The following is a 25,244-nucleotide window of genomic DNA, read 5'->3' as shown; positions in this document are numbered from 1 at the left end:
GGCCGACTTTTGCCATAAACTGTTGTTACCTCAAAGACGTCCGTTCTCGTCGCCAGAGCGCTTCTTTCTGGTATGTTGGGCAAAGAAAGAAAAGAAGATTGTGGTAGAAAATTAAAGGGTTACATAAGTGTACTTACCTGGTGCAAAACAATCTATAATATGAAGGCAGAGGTTTTACAGAGCATGCCCGTCCATAATTAACTACCCAGCACAAATAATCAAGCTTATCGACCACAATAAATTTACAAGTAGGCCTAGCACAATGCGACGCAGATCTGTTTCAGTGAAATTTGTTATGCACAATGAAATGGGATTAACGAAATCTGTTTCAATGAAAATATCAGCCATTTAATTTCGATTAATACCTTTTTTCTTCTAAGTCACGATGAAAGACTCTGAAGTTAATTGTAACCAAAAAGAATTACTGTTAATCAGAAATTTTCATGTGATTTTTTTTAGGACCGATCAGATTTTGATCCGGCAACGGTTATAAATTTTGTGGTAGAAGTCTTGAAAATTACGGATAATAGAGTCGCTGTGGAAAAAAATACATATACCTAACAATCCATCACTTGCCGGTTAATCACAATGCATTATTATTGCATCTTTATAACAAAACTAAAGCAAAGGCGCGCTCTGATTGGTTAATTTAGCGTCTACTATTTGTCCATGGGTGTACGCTGCTGACGTGTGTGCTAATGTTTACAAAGCAAATCTTTTGACAGACATTGTTTCCAAAGTAATGGCCGACGTCCTTCTCCCAGAAAATAATGCGAAACTGTCTTCACAGTTGTGTGAAGATGAAACTTTATCGACTTACTATTGTGCAGTCGGTTGTCATGAATGAATTTTCGCGCGCTTGTTTTCTCTTGTCATGTAAGACTACACGAACATTTTTTTTGTGATATAGCTCAATAAAAGGACTTCTGTTGTTCCAATGTCTCAATGTTATGTTATAAAACAAATGGTAAACGCCATAGCGTGCACTATTGAGTTATGGATGCACTTGGGAGGTTTCCTAAGCACTCAAGAAGCTAGAGTCGCACTCGGCTGTCGCCTCGTGCGACTCTTACGCTTCTTTCGTGCTTAGCAACCTCCCGCGTGCATCCATAACTCAATAGTGCACGCTATGGCGTTTACCATTTGTTAATTTTTGGTCCAAACTGCAATATTAAGTTTATATACATTCAACTCATTCAACGAAACAAGTCTGTGGCCGCGAGTAATGAAACGCTAATTAAATCAGGTATAAGCCGCCAAACTTTGTGCTCCCATTTCGTACCATAACCCACCTGTCTGGGACTTCTTTTCTGAAGAAAAACAACTTATCAGTCACTCTAAATGCAATCACAACGGGAAATTTCAAATATAATTATAGCTAATTGTAGCCCATGGTTAGTGCGCTCGTCCCCGGATCGAGCGTTCCGGGTTCTAGCCCAGGCCGGGGACACTGTGTTGTGTTCTTGGGCAAGACACTCAACTCTCACAGTGCCTCTCCCCACCCAGGAGTATTAATGGGTACCAGCGAATTGTTGGGGAAACCTAACAAATTGCTGGGGAGTTACCTGCGATGGACTAGCATCCCCTCCAGAGGGAGTAGAAATACTCCTAGCCCCTTCATGCTACAGAAACCGGGATAAGATCCGGCAGCTATGAGCCAGTCGGCTCCAAGGCTTCACTTCTTCATTGTCTAATACAAAATGCAGTCTCACTATTCCGAGTCTATATGCAAAGTGTCTGGATAAATTCACTTAATATGAACGCTTACCTGGTTTCAGGTTTAGAGGCATGCCCCTTTCTTATAATCCCTTAAAAGTGAAGCAACATTAAAAACCTTAGCACCAGCGATAAATTGGTCGTGAGTGCATTGTTGCGAGTAATGAAAATGCAGGTTGATTCATACCGTACGTGGCGAGGTCACGACACGCCAACTTATCTGTAGTTTGCTACCTATGATTGACTTGGAATTCCGTTTTTTCTCCTTGATACTGCAGGGAATGATTAGGTATAGAACTTGCACGAGAACCTGAAGAACGAATGAATATGTTACGGAATATCTATTCATAACCAATCCCCCAGTGCAAACGACCTTTGTATTATAAATTGAGGACGTCCAAGACGGTCCGTTTTTCCCGCCACGTTCCTGAATGCCTGACCAAATTACCAGAAAATTACTCATTGACACACTTTCTCTTTCTCTATTGGGATTTTCCATTTGTTGCGTTCTCAGTCAGCACAGATCCAGACTAAATCGGCGTACTGCATATATCCAAAGATAGGACAGGGGAGGAGTGGATTTTCCTTCAAAGACTACTGCTTATGGCACCCCTAGCTGTAGAATTGCTGGCCCTTATACCTTCGATTTCCATAATAAGAAGTGATAATCCCCAGGACGACCAGTATGCTTGTAGTAGGTGATATGGTAAGTCGTCACAAGGCCCAGTGCCTCATACCTGCTGGAGCTTAAATTGGTTATTGCTCTTCTTCCCTGGACAGGATGACAATCACCGGCTCCCATTTATACATCTGGGTGAAGAGAGGCACTGTGAAAGAAAATTGCCTTTTCCAAGACGACATGGCAACGCCCTAGTAACCAGGAGCGCTCGATCCAGAGTCCAGCCCGCTAACCATTAGGCCGCGACCGTGCTGTGCGCTAGGCAGTTACTTTTGTATAGAATCCGAATGCGTTACTACGTTACATGTTTACTTCAGTCCGTCGTAAATTGATAAATTTCCAAATTATATTCTTACTAGTACAACAACATGCCAAATATATTTTTCAAAGAGGATTACTAAATTTAAAAAATTGATGTAGTGAAATTTTCTATTTAATTTTTGTAAACCTGATCTTACAGAATGCAATCTTTGGTTTAACTGGTTCACTTTACTGTTAAGGAATAATTAAATAACTCACACCAGAGTGGCTTTGTATCTTTATTGTAATTCCCATTATCAGTTGAGAAATCACACTTGTACAGGTCCACTGATACTCTTACGTAAAGTACGTTAAACATGGGAAAAGCAGGTTGCATCATCTAAATCATAGCATTGTATGCCTGTGTGGGGTGTATATGCCAAGAGGTAACCACCTAAGGAAAGACAAACATAAATTATGTCATTATTTCAATGACTCACTGCAAGTGGGTATTTGCTTATGTACCACCATATTAAACAAGATATATTAATGTCTAATTTTTACCTCCGCTTTAAACTTTTCAAACCTACAGTTTGTTTTCGCTCACAGAGAGGTTCTTAAAATTCACAAGCTCACCATCCACCTCCCTCAGCCCCTATTCTTGGATTTCACGTGACGTCACAAGCTTTGATCAAATCAGTGTCCGCCATGTTGGTGTCCCTTGGGTGTCAAATTTATGCTAATAATAGTCCATTTCTACAGTGAAGCTTCTCTATTATCGCTCTATTATTTCGACAACTACATGAATTTTCAGAAAGGAAAAAACGATAAAGTACCGGGCATTCATCTAAAGGTATCCCAGTGCTCTCTGAGTATGCCAGGAGCTTAGAGAGTCGAGTAAAGGAAAGATATTCGCAAAAGGTCTCGATCATCGGTGTTGACCCCGCAAGCATAACAGCCGAGCAATTCAGCCCAGAATGCTTGCCTCCTGTGGAAATCTCGGACTTGCTGAGTTACCTCGTTCTTGAGACCAGCTTCTACACCAACAAGCAGTTCAAGGCGTTCAAGAGTCTGGAGGCGTTTAATCAAATGCTGTCGGGATTTGTAACCTCAGTTGTAGGCAAAGTAATCGCCGGTAAGTATGTCGTGAGAGCAAGTGTTCGGCATTCACAGCATGTGAATGATCCTATAGTGAACATTTGGCTCATTTCCGAAAACGATGCTGACGCACTATCCAGAGTGTCTCCTCAGCCAACACCTAAAGAAGGAGAAGACGAGGAAGATTTCATTCCAGTTCACGTGCTCACAGAGGAAATCCCCGACGATTCTACGAGAATTGGATATTTTAGACGCGCAACTGCCGAAGACACTACTCCCGGCTTACTGATGCAAGTGGTAGCAAATATATGGCCGGAATTAAAGAAAGATTGCCACCCACTTCTTGCAGACTACTGGACGTACAGAGAAGAGATCAGCGCAGAGAACGGTCCATTGTTCAAAGGCCATAGGCTCATAGTTCCTGAGAAATTGCGAAGCAGAGTCCTCCAAACTATCCACGAACGTCATTTTGGTTTTGAGAAGATGCAGCTGAGAGCCCGAGAAGCAGTATTCTGGCCAGGAATAACCTCAGATTTACTGCAGACAGCCCAGAGCTGTGAAGTCTGCCAGACGTTCACGAGGAGCCAGCAACGCGAAACAGTGCTGCCCCATGAAGTTCCTCAAGAGCCTTGGGAGAAGTTAGGAATTGATTTCTTCGAGTTTCGGTCTACCACCTATCTTCTGCTAGCAGACTACTACAGCAGGTTTCCTATGATCAGAAAACTACGCAGCACTATCGCAAGCGCTACCAACGGGATTCTGAAGCAGGTGTTTAGCGAGTATGGAGTATCTGAAATTCGTTATGACAGACAATGGCCCCCCATTCTCGTCAAAGGAATTTGCAGCCTTTACAAACCAGTACCGACATCCATTCATTATTAGTGTGTGTGTTCAAGGAATAAAACTTTTGCCAATCGGAGTAGTTAACAAGTGGAAGGCCCAGAGTGGTCATTGCGCGTTTTACTTGTCGAAAAGATCAAGACCTGGTTTGGCGATAAAGATACAACCTAAAAGGCAGTCGTTATAGTCTTGCCGAGGACCTGCCTCCGGCTGTAGGCAAAATCAGAAAAACGATATTAGTACCAGCAATGAAGGAAGCACGAAAGATAGCGGGTACGAGAGCTACGATCACTGGAGAACGTCTTATTGTAAACGGAAGGCGTTACACTTTTGATCAAATTCCACAAAAATGGAGTGGAAACAACGAAGGCTGAATCACAAAGTTTAATCAGACTCGTCTAAATGTTATTGTTTTTCCTTCTCCTTCTTCCCTTTTCTCTACTAATCAATAGCTTATCCAATTTTGATGTAAATGTTTATGTTTATTCGGAGTGCCAAGGAAAAAATACTTTTGTTTAAAGTCGTTTTTATTTCGCAAAATAATCTTTATAGCTAAAAGCCAGTGTGAAATGCGAAAAATTAAATTTATTGCTTCTCGTTCAGGTCTTTTGAGACCTTTTAATGTCAATGTTATTTTTTTTGTTTGTTTTATTTTATGTAAGTACGTTTAATTTCTCTCCTGGTTTGCGTTACACAAATGTTTTTCAAATGCTATCAAACGATCAAACATATCTGGAATCTTATCGGATGTTCTTTATATCAGCATGCAAAATCAAACTCCAAAATGCAAATTTCAACAGTCTAATTTGTCAGAAGCTGTGAAAACTGTCGAAATGTATTAGCGCCTTGTTGGTCCCCTGGGATCTGTGGTAACACCCTTTGCTTAGGCCCAGTTCATACGTCGCATTTCTGCCGTGTCGAATTCAATTCAATTAAGTGCGGCAGAAATGCGACTGTGGATTCATATGTCGCACTTGTGTCGCACTTAATTCAGAATTTATACCGTCGCGTATGTCGGCCAGCGGAAAATGTTTTAAACGTACAGTGTTCAATATGGCGGACGAAAATACTGAGCGACGAAGGACTTCAAGTTTGCAAAAAATTGTCCGCCAATAGAACGAGAAGGAGAAGGCTGACAACGGAGCAGTATGTGTTGCAATATGTTCAGGTTGCATTGTCAAGAATGGCCAAGTTTCTTCTTTTTCTTTGGCGGGAAAACACTTACGCATGCTTAAACATTAACATAATGTATGCATTAGATTCGACACGGCAGAAATTCGACGTCTGAATCGGTGACGCATTTCTGTCGGATAATGCGACAAGACCAGTCGAACGTGCGGCAGAAATGCGGCAGCCGATTCAGACGTCGAATTTCTGTCGAATTTAATTCGTTGAATTGAATTCGACACGGCAGAAATGCGACGTATGAACCGGGCCTTAGATTCTTAATGACTAATCTTTGTGATATCAAAGGCCTATCAGTAAATGTCAGGGAACTAAACAAATCGCTAAAACTTTGCGCCGTGTCTAGGTGGCTGCATCATCAAAACGGCTCCTTTATCTTCTTGCAAGAAACTTACACTTCAAAAGAATGCGAAAACACCTGGCGAGCAGAATGGGGAGGCGAAATTGTCTTTAATCACAGTACAAATCGTAGCAAACGGACCATAATTCTCTTTCATCCAAAATTGAATTTCAAGATTGAAAAACAAATTACCGACCAGAACGGTAGATACATAATTTTAGACGGGATGTTTGCAGATACACGACTTGTATTTGTAAACATTTACGCACTAAATGATGTCCATCAACAAGTCTTCTTTTTTAAAGAATTACGACATCAATTTAAAGACTATGCAGAAGAAACAATAATCATAGGTGGCGACTTTAATTGTACGCTGACTGACATAGAGAGGAAGGGCGGCAATCCTTTCTCCCGCAAAAAACCAGTAATTCAAGAAATTAATAAATTATGTAATATGTATTAGCTAACTGACATCTGGAGGCAGCGAAACCCAAACGAAGAGAATTTTACGTAGAGAAAAAAGTCTTTTAAAATACACTGTCGTCTTGATTATTTTCTAAGTTTCCAGACAGCTAATGAACCTGACCAACAAATGGACAATAGCTGTCGCTCCTGAAACAGACCACTCTGCTATTTTTGTTCACCTTAAAAGTGCGGAACTCAAACAAAAAAAAGCCCAGGTTTTTGGAAATTTAATCAGTCACTCCTTCACGATGAAACTTACGTGTCATCGTTGCGTGTAGAACTAGAAGATCTCAAGCAAAAGTACAGTGATGTTGAAGATTCAAATCTGAGATGGGATCTGATTAAAATGAAGATTAAAGGTTTTACCGTGAAATATTCCAAAAACAAATCTAGAGAAAGAAAATCCACTGAAACTATTCTCCAGAACCGCATTATAGATCTTTTTAAAAGAGCTGAAGCAGATCCAAATAACAAACATTTATTTGTGAAATTCAAAGCATCAGACTACACCTAAAGAAGATTATGCAATACAAGACTAAATGAACAATTCTAAGAAGTAAGGTGAGGTGGTACGAAGACGGCGAACGCAACACCTGTTACTTCTATAGCCTTGAGAAAAGAAATTATGACAAAAAGACAATTGCAAAATTAAAACGCTCAGACGGTATCGTCACAAACGATCAGTTCGAGATGCTGCGAGAGCAAATGGAATATTATAATGCTCTTTACACTTCGGCTATGCACCCTGAAAACTCAAACGATACAGCCTCCGCTTTCTTCGAAAACATCACCCGTCTAGAGAATACGGATCAGCAAATGTGTGAAGGAAACGTCTCCGCTGAAGAATGCCTAAAAGCCTTTTAAAAATGATTTCCAAAACGAAAAATCGCCGGGAACAGATGGATAACCAGCAGAGTTTTATCAGGAGCCATAATCGGGGACGGAGACCGTAAGTCTCGGGATTCGCGCGCACCTATGATATGGGACAATTTTTCTATTTTTCCAACAAATTGCGCCATCCTGACGTCATATATCCGCGCGGATTCACGCACATGTCAGGCGTTCTCGCGTAGATGTTGTCACGTTGCGTGATCAAATGGTGAGAGTTAGAGATCCTCTTGCGTATTTTTCACAGCGATGGCAGGGAATAAGGCAGGGAATACGAACCAGGGCGCTCATATGTAGTTTAATGCTCTGAGCTAACGGAAAAGGTGGGTTTTTCAGGGTCGAAAACAAGACTTCAATCTCGCGTTGGGAATGAATAATAAGATCTGCTCACGCTAGTTGTAAGCTCACGCGTATGCTTAAGAATATAGCAAGAAAACTCTCTACTCTGGTATCGAGTTAATTTGTGAGTTTCTCACACAATGTTTAATCATAACCAAAACCTGTTTTGATGGTTTCGTATTGTCTCTGCTTGTTTGGTGAGTTTGCAAAGGTTTTTGAAAGGAAAGTGTGACGCGTACAATTAGCTCATTTGCATAGTGCAGCTCGTGCACTTTCAAGTCCGAGTCGGTGTTTTCAATTGTCAACAAATCTTGACAAAGATTTCTTTCGTTATCTTTTGTGTTGAGATGCTGCAACAAATTCCACGAATGCAAAAAGGCTACTAACATCATGTGTGTTTCTTCAACATAAGCATAGTGAAGTTTACACTGCGAAAATGAAAATAGACAAGGAGTTTTGATAACTCGATCAACAAAATCGAAATCGTTATTCCAAGTTGATTAAAGAAAGCGTCATCGTAACTTTGCTGATTGTTTCTGCTTTATTCACATATTTTCAGCTTAGCTTTTAATATGTTCTCAAACATTTATCAATCTTAAACATATTTAAAAACTATAGAGCTATTGTTTGAGTTCGATGTACGCTTTCACACGAAAGTGCGGCGGAAGTACAATTTGTCATGTTTACTGACTGTACAAAACACGCATCGGCGGGCGCTCTCATTCATCGACAACAGAGAATTTACTGGATTTTTACACGAATAAAACTGAGCAGTATCTACGGACGTAAAGTTATTAAGCCTCGATGAAACATCAAGCGTTGCTTACAATTCAAGCGAAACTCAAACTAGCAATTATTTTGTTTTACTTTTCGGTCGCGATAGACTGACAAGCGTGTGGCAAGAGGAGCTATGAAACTATGAAGTCCTGAAGCTCAGCAATATCTAAATATATCCAGCTAGTTTTTTGCTGTGTAATGGAAAAGTTGTTAATCTTCAACATATGTGAAATTTAAAGTGGAGTAATGTACAGCTCATGTAAAAGAAGCATCAGTCGGAACACAACTTGGTCAGCGATATATATAAGCTTACAGCGGAACATACCTAAATTCGACACTGTCTTACTTCACTCAAACTGGAGCAGCTTACAACGAAAATACTTAAGCAAAACTCCAACAGACGTAAACGCGTTGTGTTGTGGGGCAAAAACATGAAACATTTCGGGAATTTCGGACGCCATTTCCCCCGCGCGACATCCGCAAAAATCCTCGCAGCATGCACGCGCGTGTGCCGCAGGTGATGGCGTAATTTGTTCTAAAAATAGGATTATTGTCCCATATCATGGGGACAACCCCAATACTTGAAATGGCGCGCGCTTACGGTCTCCGTCCCCGATTATGGCTCCTGCTTTTATACATTTTTTTTTTTTTTTTTTTTTGTGCAAAGAATTGCATCTTCACATGATAAAAAGTGTTAACTTTGCTTTTGATACAGGAACTTTGTCAATTTCTTAAAGAAGAGGGATTATTACACTCATCCCGAAATCAAATAAAGACACCACATCACTAGAGAATCTCAGACCAATCCCTCTTCTTAACGTTGACTATAAAATACTGACAAAAACAATTGCGAAGAGATTAGAAAAGGTTCTTCCAAAAATTATTAATCCTGACCAAACCGGTTACGTTAAAGACCGTTATATCGGTGAAAATTTTCGTTTAATTTTGGACGTAATGTCATATACAGACGAGAAAAATGTGCCAGGAGTTGCTCTTTTTATTGATTTTCGAAAAGCTTTTGACACTATTGAATGGGATTTCCTTATCGACACCCTTGACAAGTTTAATTTTGGACCTGACGTTAAAAACTGGGAGAAAATCTTTTACAACAACGTTACAAGCTGTGTTTTAAATAATGGCCATGCGTCAGAGTTCTTTGCTTTAGAGAGGGGTGTCACACAAGGTTGCCCTCTGTCCGGATTGCTATTTGTGATAGGTATCGAAGTTCTTACCAATGCAATTAGAAATAAGAATACGATAAATGGACTTACAGTTGGTGAGAAAGAAATCAAAGTGTCTTTATATGCTGACGACACCACGGTTTTCGTGCGAGACCAGGATTCTATCCCAGAACTACTGGTACTTCTAAATAACTTTAAAAATCTCTCTGGCTTAGAAATTAACGCTACAAAAACAGAAGGGATGTGGCTCGGTAGTTGGAAAAACAACCTTGAAACTCCGTTCTGTTTTTGCTGGCCACGAGACCCGATAAAAGCCCTTGGTATTTTTTTCTTATAGGATTTGCGTAAAGCAACGGAGTTAAATTTTATACAGGAAATCCGGAACCTAGAGAAGACTTGAAATGGTTGGAAAAGAAGAAACCTTACACTTCTTGTTAAGATAAACATCGTTAAAACGTTAGGGCTTTCAAAATTAATTTACAATACGTCTGTACTCGTTATCCCAGAACAATTAATTAAAGAAATCAACTCAATAATTTTTAAATTTATTTGGGATGAGAAGCCCTATAAAATCAAGAAATCAACTATTATTAGCGAGAGAAAACATGGAGGACTTAAAATGACTGACTTTAATATCTTGAATAAAGCCTTAGAAGTCGCATGGATACCACGCATAAAATCCGAAAACGTAGTATCCTGGAAAATCATCCCTAACGCAACCCTAGTGAGATAAGGAGGATTACACTTCTAGACAAATTTTAACTATGACATTAACACACTACAGGTCGGCAATTTACCACCTTTTATATTGACGTACTAAAAGAATGGCAAATGACTAAAGATTCTATAAGAAGCGAGACCTCACTCTTTTGTGAAGAGATAATTTGGAATAATCGAAAAATATTAATTATTGGTAAACCTGTATTCTACAAAAGTTGGTTAATTTGGCCAAAATATAATACGAATCCAGGATCTCCTTCAAGAGGAGGGTAAATTCCTCTCCTTTAAAAACTTTTGTTATAAGTTTAAACTCAAAACCCCCTTCACCCTCTACTTTGGTCTTATTAATTCCATATCAACTTCTTGGAGGTTAGTATCTGAAAATCCTCCTTCGCGATGCCCAGAAAGTGAAGAAAAAGAAGAAACCATTTCCACCAAATATTTGTACAACTTGCTGTTGAATAAATTCTTCGTACCACCTACTGCTTGAACTAAAATCTTAAAACATGGTTTCACTCCAGAAACCGTCCAAAAAGTGTACGAATTACCTTTCCAGATCAAGTATGACATTAAAATAACAATGTTTCAATGTAAGATTATACACAACATTCTCGCAACTAAAATGTCTCTTTTTAGGGCCAAAATGTCTGACAACGATATATGTGCTCAATGCTTTGCTGATACACACTCCCTAGATCATATGTTCTTACGCTGCTCTTCCGTTATGGCCTTTTGGAAGGCCTTTCAAAACTGATGGACAAATAAAACGAAACAGCAACTAACATTATCAAATGATATGATTTTATACAGTGTTTTCGACAAAACGGAACATAGATACTCTTTGAACTATGCGCTTCTAATTGCAAAATTTTCTATATACTGCAGCTGCCCGCACGACGAAAAGCTCTCTTTCGACAGTTTTCTCATACTTCTAAAAGAAAAATTAAATATACAGAAAGAAATAGCCGTTTAATAGCATTTTAAGTCTATTACTGCTTTCCAAAAATCCTCTATACATATTATTTAACATGCATTGATGATGTGTTTTCTTTGTTTTGTTTAACTAAGTAAACTATATAAATAGTGTTTATGTTTTGTCTTTTTTTTTTTTTGGTTAGTAATAAAATGCTTACCAGCTACGGTGACCTAGTAAGGACAACTTTACAAACCAGAAAAAACACAAAATACCAAAAAATATCACAATCACTGCAAACTAAATCAAAGATACTACGAATGAAGTCAAACCAGCACTGCCAATGAAAGATCGAATGCACTCCTACAATTAACGCATGCACACTGCCAAAAAATCAAACGCACACTGCAAAGAAAAGTGGATTGCACGCTACAAAGGAGAGCAAAATCAACCCCCAAATCAAGTAAAAAAATCTCACAGCAAAAAAAGCTGAACGTACACTGCAAATGAAAGCAAAATCAACACTGCAAACAAAAGTTGACCGCACGCCGCAAATGCAAGAGAAATAAACCATGCGCCCGCATTTTAACGAGAAGGCCTGAGACCTAGTAGTAAGGGAGTACATCATATCGAGAACACCGGAAACAGTGGCATGCTTTGACTTCCTGATCCGGTGACTGTTCCAATATTCCTTTACCTTATCCAGATCATACTGGAGCAGATCAGCGAAACAAAACCAAATAGCCTGTTTATGCAAGTCACTGGTCAGATCGAGAATATCCGATTCATGAAGGTCTTGAAAGAAGTCGATCCACCAACTTGAACGTTGTTTCCTGTAATGTGACTATTGACATTCAATACGTTGATTCCTAGTGCTCGATACATAGCTGTGAGACTTCGATCCTGCATATTCTTCCAATCCTTCAGTCCTCAATCCGTGTGCTGCTTTGACATGTTTGACGAAATAGCTTGCTACACACTTTGGAGTTTTGTTCGATCGTTGGACCTCAAGCCAAATAATGTTTCGGCTAAAGCCGTCTACACAGCCGTGAATGGAAAAGCCAAACGGCTTTAGTTTATCGTAACCGTCCATGTGCCAGCAGAAGTTGGGTCCAGGTGACACACGGCATCCTGCGCTGAAGGTAACGGCTCCTTCTGTGTTCCACTCCCCTAGGATCGACCTCCTTTAATAATGACTCCACTAATCGCCGAGGAACATTAATATGGTGTCTAAGACGCAAGACATGCCACATAGTCCTGTAGCCATTAAGGCTATCAGGACCAGTACATATTTCTTGTCAAATGAGATCTGTACGGGTCCGCAAATGATCCCGAACCGCAAATGATCCCCAAATTGGACCGCAAATGATCCCGGACCGGAAATGATCCCCGATAGGGACCGCAAATGATCCCGACAAAAAAATAACGAATGGCATGGATGGTGGGATGGTGTGGATAGGGAATTGGCGTACGTGAATATCGATCTTTTTATTAAAGTCATCTTATAATTATAATGGCTTACAACTTGCTTTTTTTTTCATACTTTCGACTAAATTTTGTTGCTAACTACAATGTTATGAATATCACCACTCAATCATCAAAACACGACTTGGCTTGCATTTCTTTGCAATTCTCAGTAAAATTATGATCAGTGCAACATACGCTACATATCCTCCTTTGTTAAACATTGATGTTTCGGTGTTATAGTCAAATCACATTTTATCAGCCATTAACGCTTCTCGTCATAAGTTTTAAACTAATATCTAACCATGAAGAAACGGTTAAGGAAGACGCTGTCACCTGAGTAGACCCACAAGCCTACAACACTTTATCACTCTGTAAAACACCTAGTGTGTAGCACTGGAAATTTGAACAAATTTGTTTTGTAATTTTTCCTTGGTCGTATTTTGGTTTTAATTCCTCGGAAATGACTACTTGAGTATTCTAAGAAGCCAAAATTCCAAGCTGTAGTTATGAAGTTCAGCTTCATGACCAAGCAAAGCCAAGGCTTGCACTTCGTTTTGACAAGTTAGCTGTTTGATAGATGTTTGATACTATCGCCACCGGGATTTCGAGAATGTTTACAAGTACGTGTTTTTCTAAGACTTCTAATTCAATAGATCGTCTTCACGTAACGTGTTTTTATCCTCATCAGGCATAAGAGGCGGTATATTTATATCTGTTTACAATTAGCGTGCTTCGTTTGGAAACCAGAGCATTTTGAATTTCAGGGTTATGGAGGTTGCGTGACACAACGCTACGATCGAGTTTGTTGAAAAATATATACTTATCTCATGATTTTGAGCCTTTTTAGAAGTTAGAGCATTAGGAAAAGTGCTTATCTAAAGGCTTGTTTGTTTAGTACTGATAATCAGTCAACTGGAAAGCCAAAGTAAGTTCCAGATGTTTACACTATATTCCGGCCGCCATATTGGTGTACCACGGATGTATACCAACATGACGTTTTCTTACTGGGCTCTGTAAATTTCTGGGAAACATTTACGACGAATTTCTGAAGTTTGGGGAAACGCACAGGCCTAAAACTTGGAGAAGTGTCTTATTTAGTTATCTTCTATAGCGTACATCACAATTTCTTAGCTTTTCCATTGGTTGGTTTTCGATTTATTTTTTTATTTTTTTTTTTCTATTGTGTGACGGTGAAAACGATCTGAACCGTTCGAAGAACAAAACAGCAACTGTGGAATATTTTTTTGTAAAATGATAAAACATGTTTTTTAGTTCATAATTTTTGCACATGTTCTCACCTTCCTCTGATATAAATCCATGCCAGTCCTTACTTTTTGATCGGGATCATTTGCGGTCCTATATGGGGATCATTTCCGGTCCGGGATCATTTGCGGTCCTGGGATCATTTGCGGACCCGTACAGATCCCTGACGGCACGGTGAGATGAAATTCAAAAACACCACTTGCCCTTCGGGCAAGCTGTAATTTCATCTTACTAGCCCAAACCTCTGAGGAGCTAGCCCGAAATTATTTTATTAATAAGGATAATCAAATCAATTTAATATGCAAAAATCATGTTAATTAATAAACGGAGCTTACATGAACTAATTCTCTTTGATTTCCCTTTTGAATTAAACCTCATACAATAAAACATTTAGAACCGTCGCTTAATGTGTAGGCTCGATTTCCGCCGCTTTCTCGAGTCCGGTCTACGTTCCTCCCCGAGAAGAGACGGCTGGACGCGTGAGCGGCAAAGCATGTCTGTGACGCAACTTCATAATGTAATTCTTGCGGTGCTTCAGGTGGCCGGAAATGTCCTCTAATGACAATCGTAGACAGGCCCACATGACGCCTACGGCTCGTAAAATTTGTGGCGTTTTCGCCACTTCTTTTAAATTTGGCCCTCCAACCTATTTTGTTACACATTATTGTTGCGGAAGGGCTTTACATGCTGTGTTCTATAGAAGAGGTTTTTTTTTTTTTTTCTTTTTTATAGTAGAGCAGAGCTGTTTGACTATGCTGTAGCAACTGTCATGTCAAAGGTCACACATATGTTGGTGTAAATGGTGTTGACACCATGTTTATGTTTCTCTTGTTCGGTTTGCTTTGGCTCATTTAAAAATTTAATTTTGTCTGGCTTCGCCAGAGACTGGTGTTGCTTCTCTTCAAGAAGATTAAGGTACACATCAATTTGACTGGGTGTTTTGTTTCTTGAAATCGATGTTTGCGTTTATCCCTCCTTTTGTTTACTTTGTTCGTTATCTCATATTCTGGTACCACATGATTCAAATATAGATTCTAACGTATAAGTCTGTTGACTATTTTGCGTGTTGTATATGCTACTATGGTTTAGATCAGGCAAGATTTCATCAGTTGACGGTATTTGGTTAAATATCCCACTAATGCGATCGCACTTCATATCGCAACTCCTTTGCTACTGCGAGAAAGCTAATGTATGCAGCCTACTCGATTCAGGCAGCAGATTTCTTATAGGTTGAAATTAACAATGCCAAGTCCACGAGTCCAGCCGTGAGTTCTGGGGAGGAGCGCGGGCTCTTTTCCCGAACAGCGGCCGGTAATCGAGCCTAAATCGGACTCTGCTAAAACAAGAACGTACTGGGCCATGATCTGGTGGCACAGCCGGTAGAAACGCACGTTAACAACCGTAACACTTCCTCACATTTCCCCAAATTGTTCCCTTTTCTTTTCTTTTGTCTGCCGTGTTGAATTTTTACGCGGGTTACCGCTGTACACTTGTTCCCAGACTCCCCTCCCCCTTCCCCCTTCCCCCTTCCCCCTTCCTCCTTCCCCCTTCCCCCTTCCCCCTTCCCCCTTCCCCCTTCCCCCTTCCCCCTTCCCCCTTCCCCCTTCCCCTTCCCCTTCCCCGTTCCCCGTTCCCCGTTCCCCGTTCCCCGTTCCCCGTTCCCCGTTCCCCGTTCCCCGTTCCCCGTTCCCCGTTCCCCGTTCCCCGTTCCCCGTTCCCCGTTCCCCGTTCTCCGTTCTCCGTTCCCCGTTCCCCGTTCTCCGTTACCAGTCTTAGTAACATCCTTTGAAAAGCTCTTACGCCACTCACAATCATTTCCCAAAGAAATTTTTACAGGAATCTGTAGACCATCCTTCTGCGATTCAACCACCAGAAGCTTAATCCATTTGAAGGTTTCGCACATGGTGAAAATCAATTATTTTTACGAAGTACTTTTAAGTGAATGAAATACATGTCTTCGAAATTTAATTATTTTGCACCCAACAAAAACCGCAACATTCCCTAAAATCAATCCAGTACACAATTAAACATTGCACAAAAATATTTGAGTGTTTTAAATACGGAAGAATGATGTGGTTTTGCATGCGAAGCTCTCAAACTTGTTTAATAAAATGGTGCGTCAAATGACGGTTTAACGGAATTTGGTAATTTGCATATTTCTTTGAAATAAAAGGATACTTTGCCAAGAAAACTATCCAGTAGTTTTTGTCATGCCCTTGCCTATCTACCGTAAAAATATGAGCGAAATCGAGTTTTCGACCCTTGCCGAGTTATTTTCCATATTTATGGACAAGACTCTTAGGCCCGGTCCAAACGCCGCAAACTTGATTAAGGGGGTTGGTACCCTAAAATATGGCGATGTTCATGAAAAATTCAATTTCTTGGAAATACAAGACTTAAGACCCTTGAGGACTTGTCAAAAACATTTTGAAACGATCTTGCCGAAGTTCCTTCCAGATGAGTGTGAAATTTAAGGAAAGTACACAGTGCTATAAGTTTTTTCACGCAGCAACGGCCGTAGCAACGACTGTTTACTATAAGAACGTGACCAAAAATATAGATTATTTTTAACTTATATGAACGAAACTATTTAAAAAAAACTTTTACGACATGCATAACTCGATTGGTATAATTATTTGTGAAAAGCTTTGCCTCAAATTGCCATCACAGGCTCATTCATTTCCCTTATGAAAAGGAATATTTCCCACAACTGCGGTAACTTTTTACAATAGCACAACCATTGCACCCCTTCCCCGAGATCCAATCTGCACCCCCCCTTTTCCGTTATTTGTGGCTCGTTAAATGCTTAATACCTCGTGTAAGAAACTTAAAGTGCATTTTTCTCAAAAGTTTACTTCTGTACCGACTGACTTCGCGCCAACATTTCTACTTTGCAAGATTTTTAAGTAGAATTCCCGAAACTTGGGTTGATCAAAGACCAATAGTGTCGCGATGATATAAACCAAAAAAATCGTAACATTTTAAGATCTGTCACGTGACATGAGATGATTTGTCCACTGAGTGTGGTAAAAAATAAAGTTATTTCCAAATAAAGCCGTAAAAAGCACTGAAAATAAGAGTTAACTGTCAGAACTTAGGTTCATTGCACAGAGCAAAACAGAAACTTGCATAATATGCTTATTTGACAGTCAAATTTTGTTTTGTATAAGAGCAGGAAGTGTTGGCGTCAATACTGTAAAACACTACTTCAAAAGGCTGTGGCTGGTTTCCATAGCAACCATTTTGAGTAAAACTCTAGAAATTTAATTTCTCTTTTTGAGTGCACAACTTTTTGGTCCATATTGAGGGTACCATACCACCTTCAGTTCGACTTTAGAGCGACTTTGGAGCGACGGCTGGTTCAAACGGCGTACTTGCGTCGAACTTAATTCGGGAAGCCGGTGGTAACAATTTTCGACGAGAAAATATGCGTTCTGAATTCACGATTTCTGTCCAAATAGAAAAGCTGTGACTGGTTTAGTGTTTGTATTTAGACAGGTTTTCTTCCGGTTAAATCGACTTGTTAAAGGGAAATCTAATATGCTGGGCTATTATCACGAAGACAAAGCAAAAAATGAATTTGCGCTAAAGAAACTCGCTTATACAGTCCCGTTTCTCATAAATCGAAGACATACTGGTATTTTGTTGTCTTTATTTTTAGCGACGACTCTGAGCTTCATGCATGACTGGTTACGCCACTTAATTTTGAGCCAATCACGAGTCCCGTTATATCAAAAATACATTACAGTAATTTATGCATTAGGTTCGACACATGAGGAGAACGCCGTATGAATCAGCTGCCGCTCCAACGTCGCATTGTGCGACAGACCCTGCCGAATTTAATGTTGTTTGCCGCACCAAACCTAACCTGCCGAACCAAACTGATCCAAACGCCGCTCTTTTGCTGTACTTCACTCATCAGTTAGGTTCGGTGTCACAGTGATTTGGGTATCCCCGTGTTTTGGGTACCCCCGTGCCCAAATCCCTAGTGTTTTGGGTATCCCCAGTAGGGATACCCAGAACACTGAAAGCGTTAAATACCACAGACTGGGGCGAGTGAAATCATCCATAATTCTGCTCAAAAGCCATTTATATTCTTACGAAGCTTTCTCTCAATAAACAAAAGCTTTCTTAATCTTCATATAAACACATAACGTAGCTGAAAATAGTCGCAATTTATAACAGACTGTCTGATCCGAGTCCGCATTTATAAGGACATACAAAACCAGATTCACGCGCCAAAGTTCGCTGTATGAACTTGGGTATCCCCAGTGGGGATACCCAAATCACTAGGGATTTGGGTACGGGGCTGCATTCAAAGCTATTAATTTGCGCCAAACGCTCACGTAAATTTGTAAAAAGATGCTGTGAATATCCTTTGTTCAGAAGTGAATAACTTGTTGCGTGACTTTTCAATTGACACCAACGTGGTATCGTTTGAAAGTTTACCGTCTCATTAGTCCATCTCAACGGCTTCTACACCCATCTCAACGCAATTACTATCGAAAAATTTCACCCGAACATCGTGCTTTCATAACACAAACACTTGTACTGGCTTTTCCGGAAGTGAATAACTCGTCGCGTGACTTTTCAATTGACAACAACTTGGTATCATTTTAAAGCTTACAGCATTGTAAGTCCATCTCAACGGCTTCTACACCCATCTCAACGCAATTACTATCGAAAAATTGCACCCGAACATCGTGCTTTAATAACACACACACTTGTACTGGCTTTTCCGGAAGTGAATAACTCGTCACCTGACTTTTCAATTGACAACAAATTGGTATCATTTCAAAGCTTACCGTATTGTAAGTCCATCTCAACGGCTTCTACACCCATCTCAACGCAATTACTATCGAAAAATTGCACCCGAACATCGTGCTTTAATATAACATACACACTTGTGCTGGCTTTTCTCGAAGTGAATAACTCGTCACCTGACTTTTTAATTGACACCAATTTTTTTTCATTTTAAAGCTTACCGACTTATTATTCCATCTCAACGGCTTCTACACCCATCTCAACCCAATTAATTTTTAAAAGAAAAGCACATGATCTTTCCAGGCATATTTAAGATTTCCATCGCATGGCTTGTTGAGTTTCAAGACAAAATGGCAACCGTACTAATCAGCGGTATCCACGTTGCTGTTTGTAATCAGTATCAGTGGAAATAGCGTGAGATGGTGATTACGAAACTTGGGAAAAGAGCATTATCATCAACGACCATCAACCGTCGGCTTTCAGCTGACAGGAGCGAACGACTGATGGAGTCTGGGTTTTTGTCGAGGGTCGAGGGTCGAGGGTACTATGTCGAGGGTCGAGGGTACCATGTCGAGGGTATTAAAACATGAAATAAGATAAATAAAAAATAAAATAATGGTTAACTCAAATATAAAATAATAATTAAAAATAATAATTAATTCGGAAATCTTCTGGAATCTCCGGAACATTTTAGAAAATGTTCAGAAAGTTTCGTATGCCCTTCGGACAACACTCTGAAAAACTTCTATAGGCGGTCAGAATTCATCGGAAAATCGAGTTCGTGTTTTCTTTTCAAGCTGACCGCTGACCAAGTTACTTTTTACCGTTGTATCGCGGAAATTTTTTTCATGTTTCGAGTTCAATTAGAAATTAATTTGCACTTGGGAGTTTTTTTTTCAAAGCGGCTCGCGCAATTTTCAGCTTTTTGAAAAACTCACTCGTGCAAATAACTCTATACGGTATGATTACCTATGCAAACAATATTATACATGATGCATGAATTTTTCTCCTCGTGTTAAACAAATAGCTCAAATAGCGAGTGGTAGCAAATGGTATCCCACGGATCTTCCTCGGCAATCTTCGGATATTTTCGAACGTTTTCGGAAATTTTCTCAGAATTCGGAGAGTGTTCGGAAACATTCGTACAATCTTCGGATAATTAGTAAACTGTGTCTCTCCCGTCCCCCTCCGCCCCCCCCCCCCTCCCTCCCAACAAAACAAAAGGATATTAAAGAAAAGTATTCTACAGCATAGTTAAGCGGTTGATTAATTCCGACTGTATGGGAGCCTCGAGCTCCAAGATAACAAAACAAGAAGGTCCTGCTTGCATTACGTGTCACGTGTCAGTGTAATTTCAAAGAAAAGCGCAACCAAAGCATTTCCATTTTGCGCGATAATTTTTTCAATAAGACTTCGAATACGATCACGGACACGATCACAGACAAAACCCACATCAAGAAATCTCGGCATCTAGTTTCTTTTATTGAACTAGCTGCTTACACGAAAAATTCCACGTCTCAGGTGCAAACAAGAACAAAATAGTCGAAAAAATGTGATATGATTTAGTTCACCATCATTATCTATGTTTACTTCGAAACAACATTTAGATCACATGCTTCAAGGACAGCACGCTGGCCAGGTTCCAATGCAGCAAAAAGCTCGTTGGAAATGAAGACAAGGCCGGTAAATACCGGATTTTTGCGTCTTAGATGTGCACACGACGGGTGATAATAAGTGTTAGAATAATCATGGCTAAATACGAGTTGTCCCGTAACTTCGTTTCTTCGAATTACCCTTCTATCCACGTGTTTAACGACAAGGTTAAATGGTGGCTTTCTATACTTGTCCACAAAGTCACTACCGCATCCATAGCACTTTTGTACTTTGGTAGGCAATAAACAAATCTCATAATGATACGGCGACAAGCCGGAATGCCACTGCTCGTGGGGTGTTGCATGATAGGGAGTACGTGCCATTCCCGACGACGAAGGTTGGTACAGCGACGGAGGCTGGTACAGTGACGGAGGTTGGTGCTGCGACGGAGGTTGATACAGCGACGGAGGTTGGTACAGCGACGGAGATTGGTACAGCGACGGAGGTTGGTACAGCGACGGGGACTGGTGCAGCGAGGGAGGTTGGTGCTGCGACGGAGATTGCTGCGACAGAGGTTGGTGCTGCGACGGGGGCTGGTACAGCGAGGGAGCACCAGTACAGCTCGGCAAAGGAAACAACGGAAAAGGCTGAGAGGCTGGTACTAAGCTATAATTTGAAGACAGAAGGTCAGGTGCAGGCACATGAGAGTTACTAGATGCAGTGGTGTGAGATGGACGGTCTCGCTTGTCTGTCACAGCAAACGTCCCAGTGGCGGCAGTTTGTTTTGGTCTGTTAACCTTATCTTTTCGGGTGGCCTCCTGTGTGCGTTTTTTCCTTTCTGTCGGGCGAAAAGACGCTGCCGGATCGATTGTCAGACCTTCGGCATCGCTTTGTAACAATTCCTCCCCCATCTTTCTAGCTTTGTTCAGCTCACGCGCATATTCTCGTTTCTTACTTTGTAAGAAAGATGGCCCATCCCCACCTGTAGCTGTTCCCGCAGCATAAGCTCTTAATTCCGCGTCTAACAATAAGGAGTCTCTAACGTCTGCTTGGCAGACCTCAAGAAGCGACATGTTTGGGTTATCCCGATGTCCCCAACCGGCATGGATGACCTCTGCTTGGTTCATTCTTGGTCCATTTTTCGGCGCAAAGGCACGGAAAATGAAACCTCTTCTGTCATGCCACCATGATAACCAACTTTGCAAGAACGATCGCTCCTCCTTTGCCGCGATAAACGAATCGAGACGTTTCTTAACAGTGTCGTAATGCTTTTCTGATACACTTTCAAGAAGTTCGTTGCAAAGGCTTTTAAATTCCTCCCCGCTTTGACTGTCGAGTCTATTCGCCTTTTTGTTTCGGTGGTCTTTGAAATGAAATTCGCAGGTTTTGATTCGTGATTTTGTACTTTCACCGAATACAGCACACAGTCCGGCTAAGTTTGCCCCTGCCAAGTCTGTACACCAGCCAATGGGATTGAAAGTTTCATTCTCACTGCCAGAAACTTTCTTTAAGATTTCGTTAAACAATTCCCAAAAGAGTGCGACATTTTGAGAATTTTCCGATTCCGCTTCCATTGTTCCCAGAATTATTTGTTTTCGCAGGAGCGAATGGTAGACGCTGGCAGTTAAGGTGACAAAGCCACGACAACGTTTGTACTTCCCGTCAAAATAACAAAATTCGCTATTGAGATAATGACTGCCATTTCTGTTCATGTTCAACGCTATCTTAGCTTTCTCTCGACTTGATTTAAACACGAAGGACGGCTTGTCTGGGTTTCCGCGCCTGTCATTAACTTTGTAAACATAAAATTCGTCCTTTTCATCACAATATTGCTTAAACGTAACCACTGCCTCGAAGTTGTGCCCGACTGGCTCAATGTCTTTCTTCAATTTTTTCTTTTCGTTGGAAATCCATTGTTTATCCAATGTTGCTTCGGCTTGCTTCTCTACGTCGCGCCAGTCGCACTGCTGGCGGATTGTCGATAATATACACGCAGACTGTAATTCTGCGGGTTTAATGTTAGGATTGTCCTTTAGAATCTGATGCACTTGATCTGTGTTTTTGACCGGTGCCTTTATCACTGGACAGGTGTGCTGTCCACAGTGATAGACTTTGGCTGACTTCTTTCCATAACTTATATATCTACGAGCAGAGCAGGGAACAAACTCAGCCATCAAACCACAACCCTTACAATGAAATTCTTCGCCGGTCTTCTTTTTCTCAAACTGCGTGGTGTTAATCACACCGTATTGCACTCTAAAAGGGCAATCGTTTCTAGTGCACTTGAATGATCCTTTACAGTCCGCGTACCTTACACGAGCATGTCCTCTCCAAGTAGTGGGGCAATTTTTCTTCCACTTTCTCCCATCCTTCAATGCAGCAACTAGTTTCTTTTTATCCAGTTGGCCCTTTATTTCGTAAACTTTGTCCCCGTCGATGTCGTCCGGTAAACGTTCCACCACTTCCTTGTCCACACCGTCCCATAGTTCAACGCTTATTTTCCGTTGCTTCAACCGGCACTCGTCAGCCAATCTTTCATTGTCACTGTCAGAATCGTCTTTGGAACTCTCCTCGCTATCATCTCGATCACTTAGAGCCGTTCTTGCAGCCCCGCTTAAATTCCTAAGGAAAAGCAAACCACTTAATTCAATATTATGCCTTAGTGGAAAATGTTAAACATTGTTTAACATTTCAATTTGCTGATTCTGGGCCAAAAATACAAGACTACTGCTTATTAAATTTTTGGACTTTGAGAGTGAGTCGTGCACTTCAGTTTTTCTAGAGGGGTGGGGTGGGCGCTTATTCGAGGCTGGACGCTCATAACTTTTCCTTCAAGGTTATTCAAGGTTGGGCGCTTAATCGGATAAATACGATATATTTGCCGTGACACCGTCCCTTTAAAAAGACCAACAGTTCTACATATTCTTACCGTTTAGGTTTTTTTCCCTGTTTCGGTTGAAACACTGATTTCATGAGTTCCTGCTCATCAGGGTCAAAATCGGATAAGTCACCTTTATTATTCATCTTGTCCCATGACCTTTATACAGAAAAACACGAATGGTTAGACATCATTCAAAAACAACATTACTTATTAATAATATAAATATGAAAGATTTTGAGCCCGCGATACAATGGTAAAAAGTAACTTGGTCAGCGGTTAGCTTAAAAAATCACACGACCTCGATGAAGTGTTACACGTTTTTCAGTAGTGTTACTACTGAACTGCACTGCTCTCGGCCAATCAGACTCGAGTAATTTTTTCATGTATATTATTAACAGATTATAATATAGATAGGAGTCTACGCGCGCTCTGAAAAAACCTATGTTTAATCAGAGTATAAAACATAGAAAAATCATGTTTTATTGTTTTTCGTCAGCTTTCCTCGAGTGCTTCGCGCGTCGTTGACTATAACCAGTCGTATCCAACAAGGGCGAATGGAATAATTGGTTTATGAAATTCCCTTTTGAGTATACATGTAAATCCACTGGACATTTCATTTTGATGTAAAGGAAGTGAATTTATTTATCAGGTCGTTTTATCTAGGGAACTCCCTTTTTACTTGTATTTTAAAGTCGTCCCTTCTAGAGTAATGGATTTAAGCAGGAGTTAAGGAGTTAACACAAGAGTTATGTTTTGGAGTTAACATCAGACGTAAGTCAAGTTTCTACTCGTTTTCCCCTTTGTTTTCCATAGTCGAATTTGTAGTTTTAATCGTTACTTAGCTTACACACTCATGCTTTCTTATTAGTTTTCACGGCAAGTGCTTTCCTAGTCAATATCAGAAACGGAAACAACGATGAACAAGTGTTAATTTACCTTTCTGAGCTTTTGGACTTGACTGGCGCGATTGTCAGGTCAACTTTTTCGATCTTGAGTGGTACCTAGAAATTAAAAGCAAAATGTTGTAAAATTAATTATTGCCAAAATATTTGTAAACTACATTTTTTTTTTTTTCATTTTGTTCTGTTCCTTTTGCTATTTGCCGTCCACCTCAGCGAAGTAGGGTCTTGTGTAGCTTAAGGTACAGTAAATTGGAGTTTAAGCTGGAGAGGACTACCCGGAGAGCGGTAAGGAAAACGGGCGGTCTAGTACCCAGGCGTTCCCTTCCAACTTCGTTTCCAGAACGGCTCTATTCAAAAGCAAATCAGAGGTTATTATAGAAATCCCTGGTAACACGCGGGGGGCCGGAACAAGCTTTTGTGCGCTGATTCGCAGACGGACTATACCGGGGTTTTGTTCCTCTGCAACTGCAAGATACCTTTAGTACAAGCGAAACGACTTTTAGTTCGGACAAATCGAACTGTTGTCTGGGCGAATCGACTCTTAGTCCGGGCGAATGGCCTTTCAGGCGAGACGATAGTAATTCAGTCCTGCCGCCCAGTTTGTTGTTAACTTTTGTTTGATTCATAAAGCTGTTTGAGTTATTTTAGAGGCAAGCGGTTGGTTGCAAAATGACGCCGGAAACGCTGACGTCGCATTTTTCGCATTTCACCACAAGGATTTTATTCCGAAAAAGAGAGTCAGATCACAGTCTATTTTAGAAATAAACGTCCTCTAACTTAGAAAACAACTTGTCCGCCATAAAAAAAGTAGATGGCTGGTTTGCACGGTGAAGGGTTCTCACGAAAATCAGCAACTATCTGACTGGGCATTTTTGACAGCCAGACGTAAAACAGACTACTATCACGCATAGATAAGATGGCGGTATGATACCCTATTCTTACTAATTTTTGCCCGAAATTAATGAGAAAATTTGGAAGACGAATTTCGCGAGA

General features: G+C 40.5%; 2 protein-coding genes and 1 pseudogene across 3 annotated transcripts; 1 reads left to right on the top strand and 2 right to left on the bottom strand.

Annotated features, from left to right (window-relative positions):
• Window positions 1-3,724: 3,724 nt before the first annotated feature.
• On the top strand, window positions 3,725-4,615 carry LOC145469214 (uncharacterized). Its single transcript, XM_081452905.1, has one exon. The coding sequence runs from the start codon at window positions 3,725-3,727 to the stop codon at window positions 4,613-4,615; it is 891 nt and encodes a 296-aa protein (XP_081309031.1).
• A 5,782-nt stretch (window positions 4,616-10,397) lies between these two features.
• On the bottom strand, window positions 10,398-13,063 carry LOC145469213 (uncharacterized; annotated as a pseudogene).
• A 7,213-nt stretch (window positions 13,064-20,276) lies between these two features.
• On the bottom strand, window positions 20,277-24,468 carry LOC145469623 (uncharacterized). 2 transcript variants are annotated; one of them, XM_081453380.1, is made up of 3 exons: window positions 24,286-24,468; window positions 23,398-23,505; window positions 20,277-23,090 (listed from the first exon to the last, which is right to left on the bottom strand). In XM_081453380.1, the coding sequence occupies exons 2-3, from the start codon at window positions 23,490-23,492 to the stop codon at window positions 20,462-20,464; spliced, it is 2,724 nt and encodes a 907-aa protein (XP_081309506.1). In that variant the 5' UTR covers window positions 23,493-23,505; window positions 24,286-24,468; the 3' UTR covers window positions 20,277-20,461. The 2 variants fall into 2 exon arrangements, with proteins under 2 accessions (XP_081309506.1, XP_081309505.1); XM_081453379.1 differs by having other exon boundaries at window positions 23,398-24,468.
• Between the last annotated feature and the right edge of the window lie 776 nt (window positions 24,469-25,244).

This window comes from Orbicella franksi, chromosome 15 (assembly GCF_964199315.1).
Source record: "Orbicella franksi chromosome 15, jaOrbFran1.1, whole genome shotgun sequence".
NCBI classification, from domain to species: Eukaryota; Metazoa; Cnidaria; class Anthozoa; order Scleractinia; family Merulinidae; genus Orbicella; species Orbicella franksi.
This window is presented reverse-complemented; position numbering and strand designations above follow the sequence as displayed.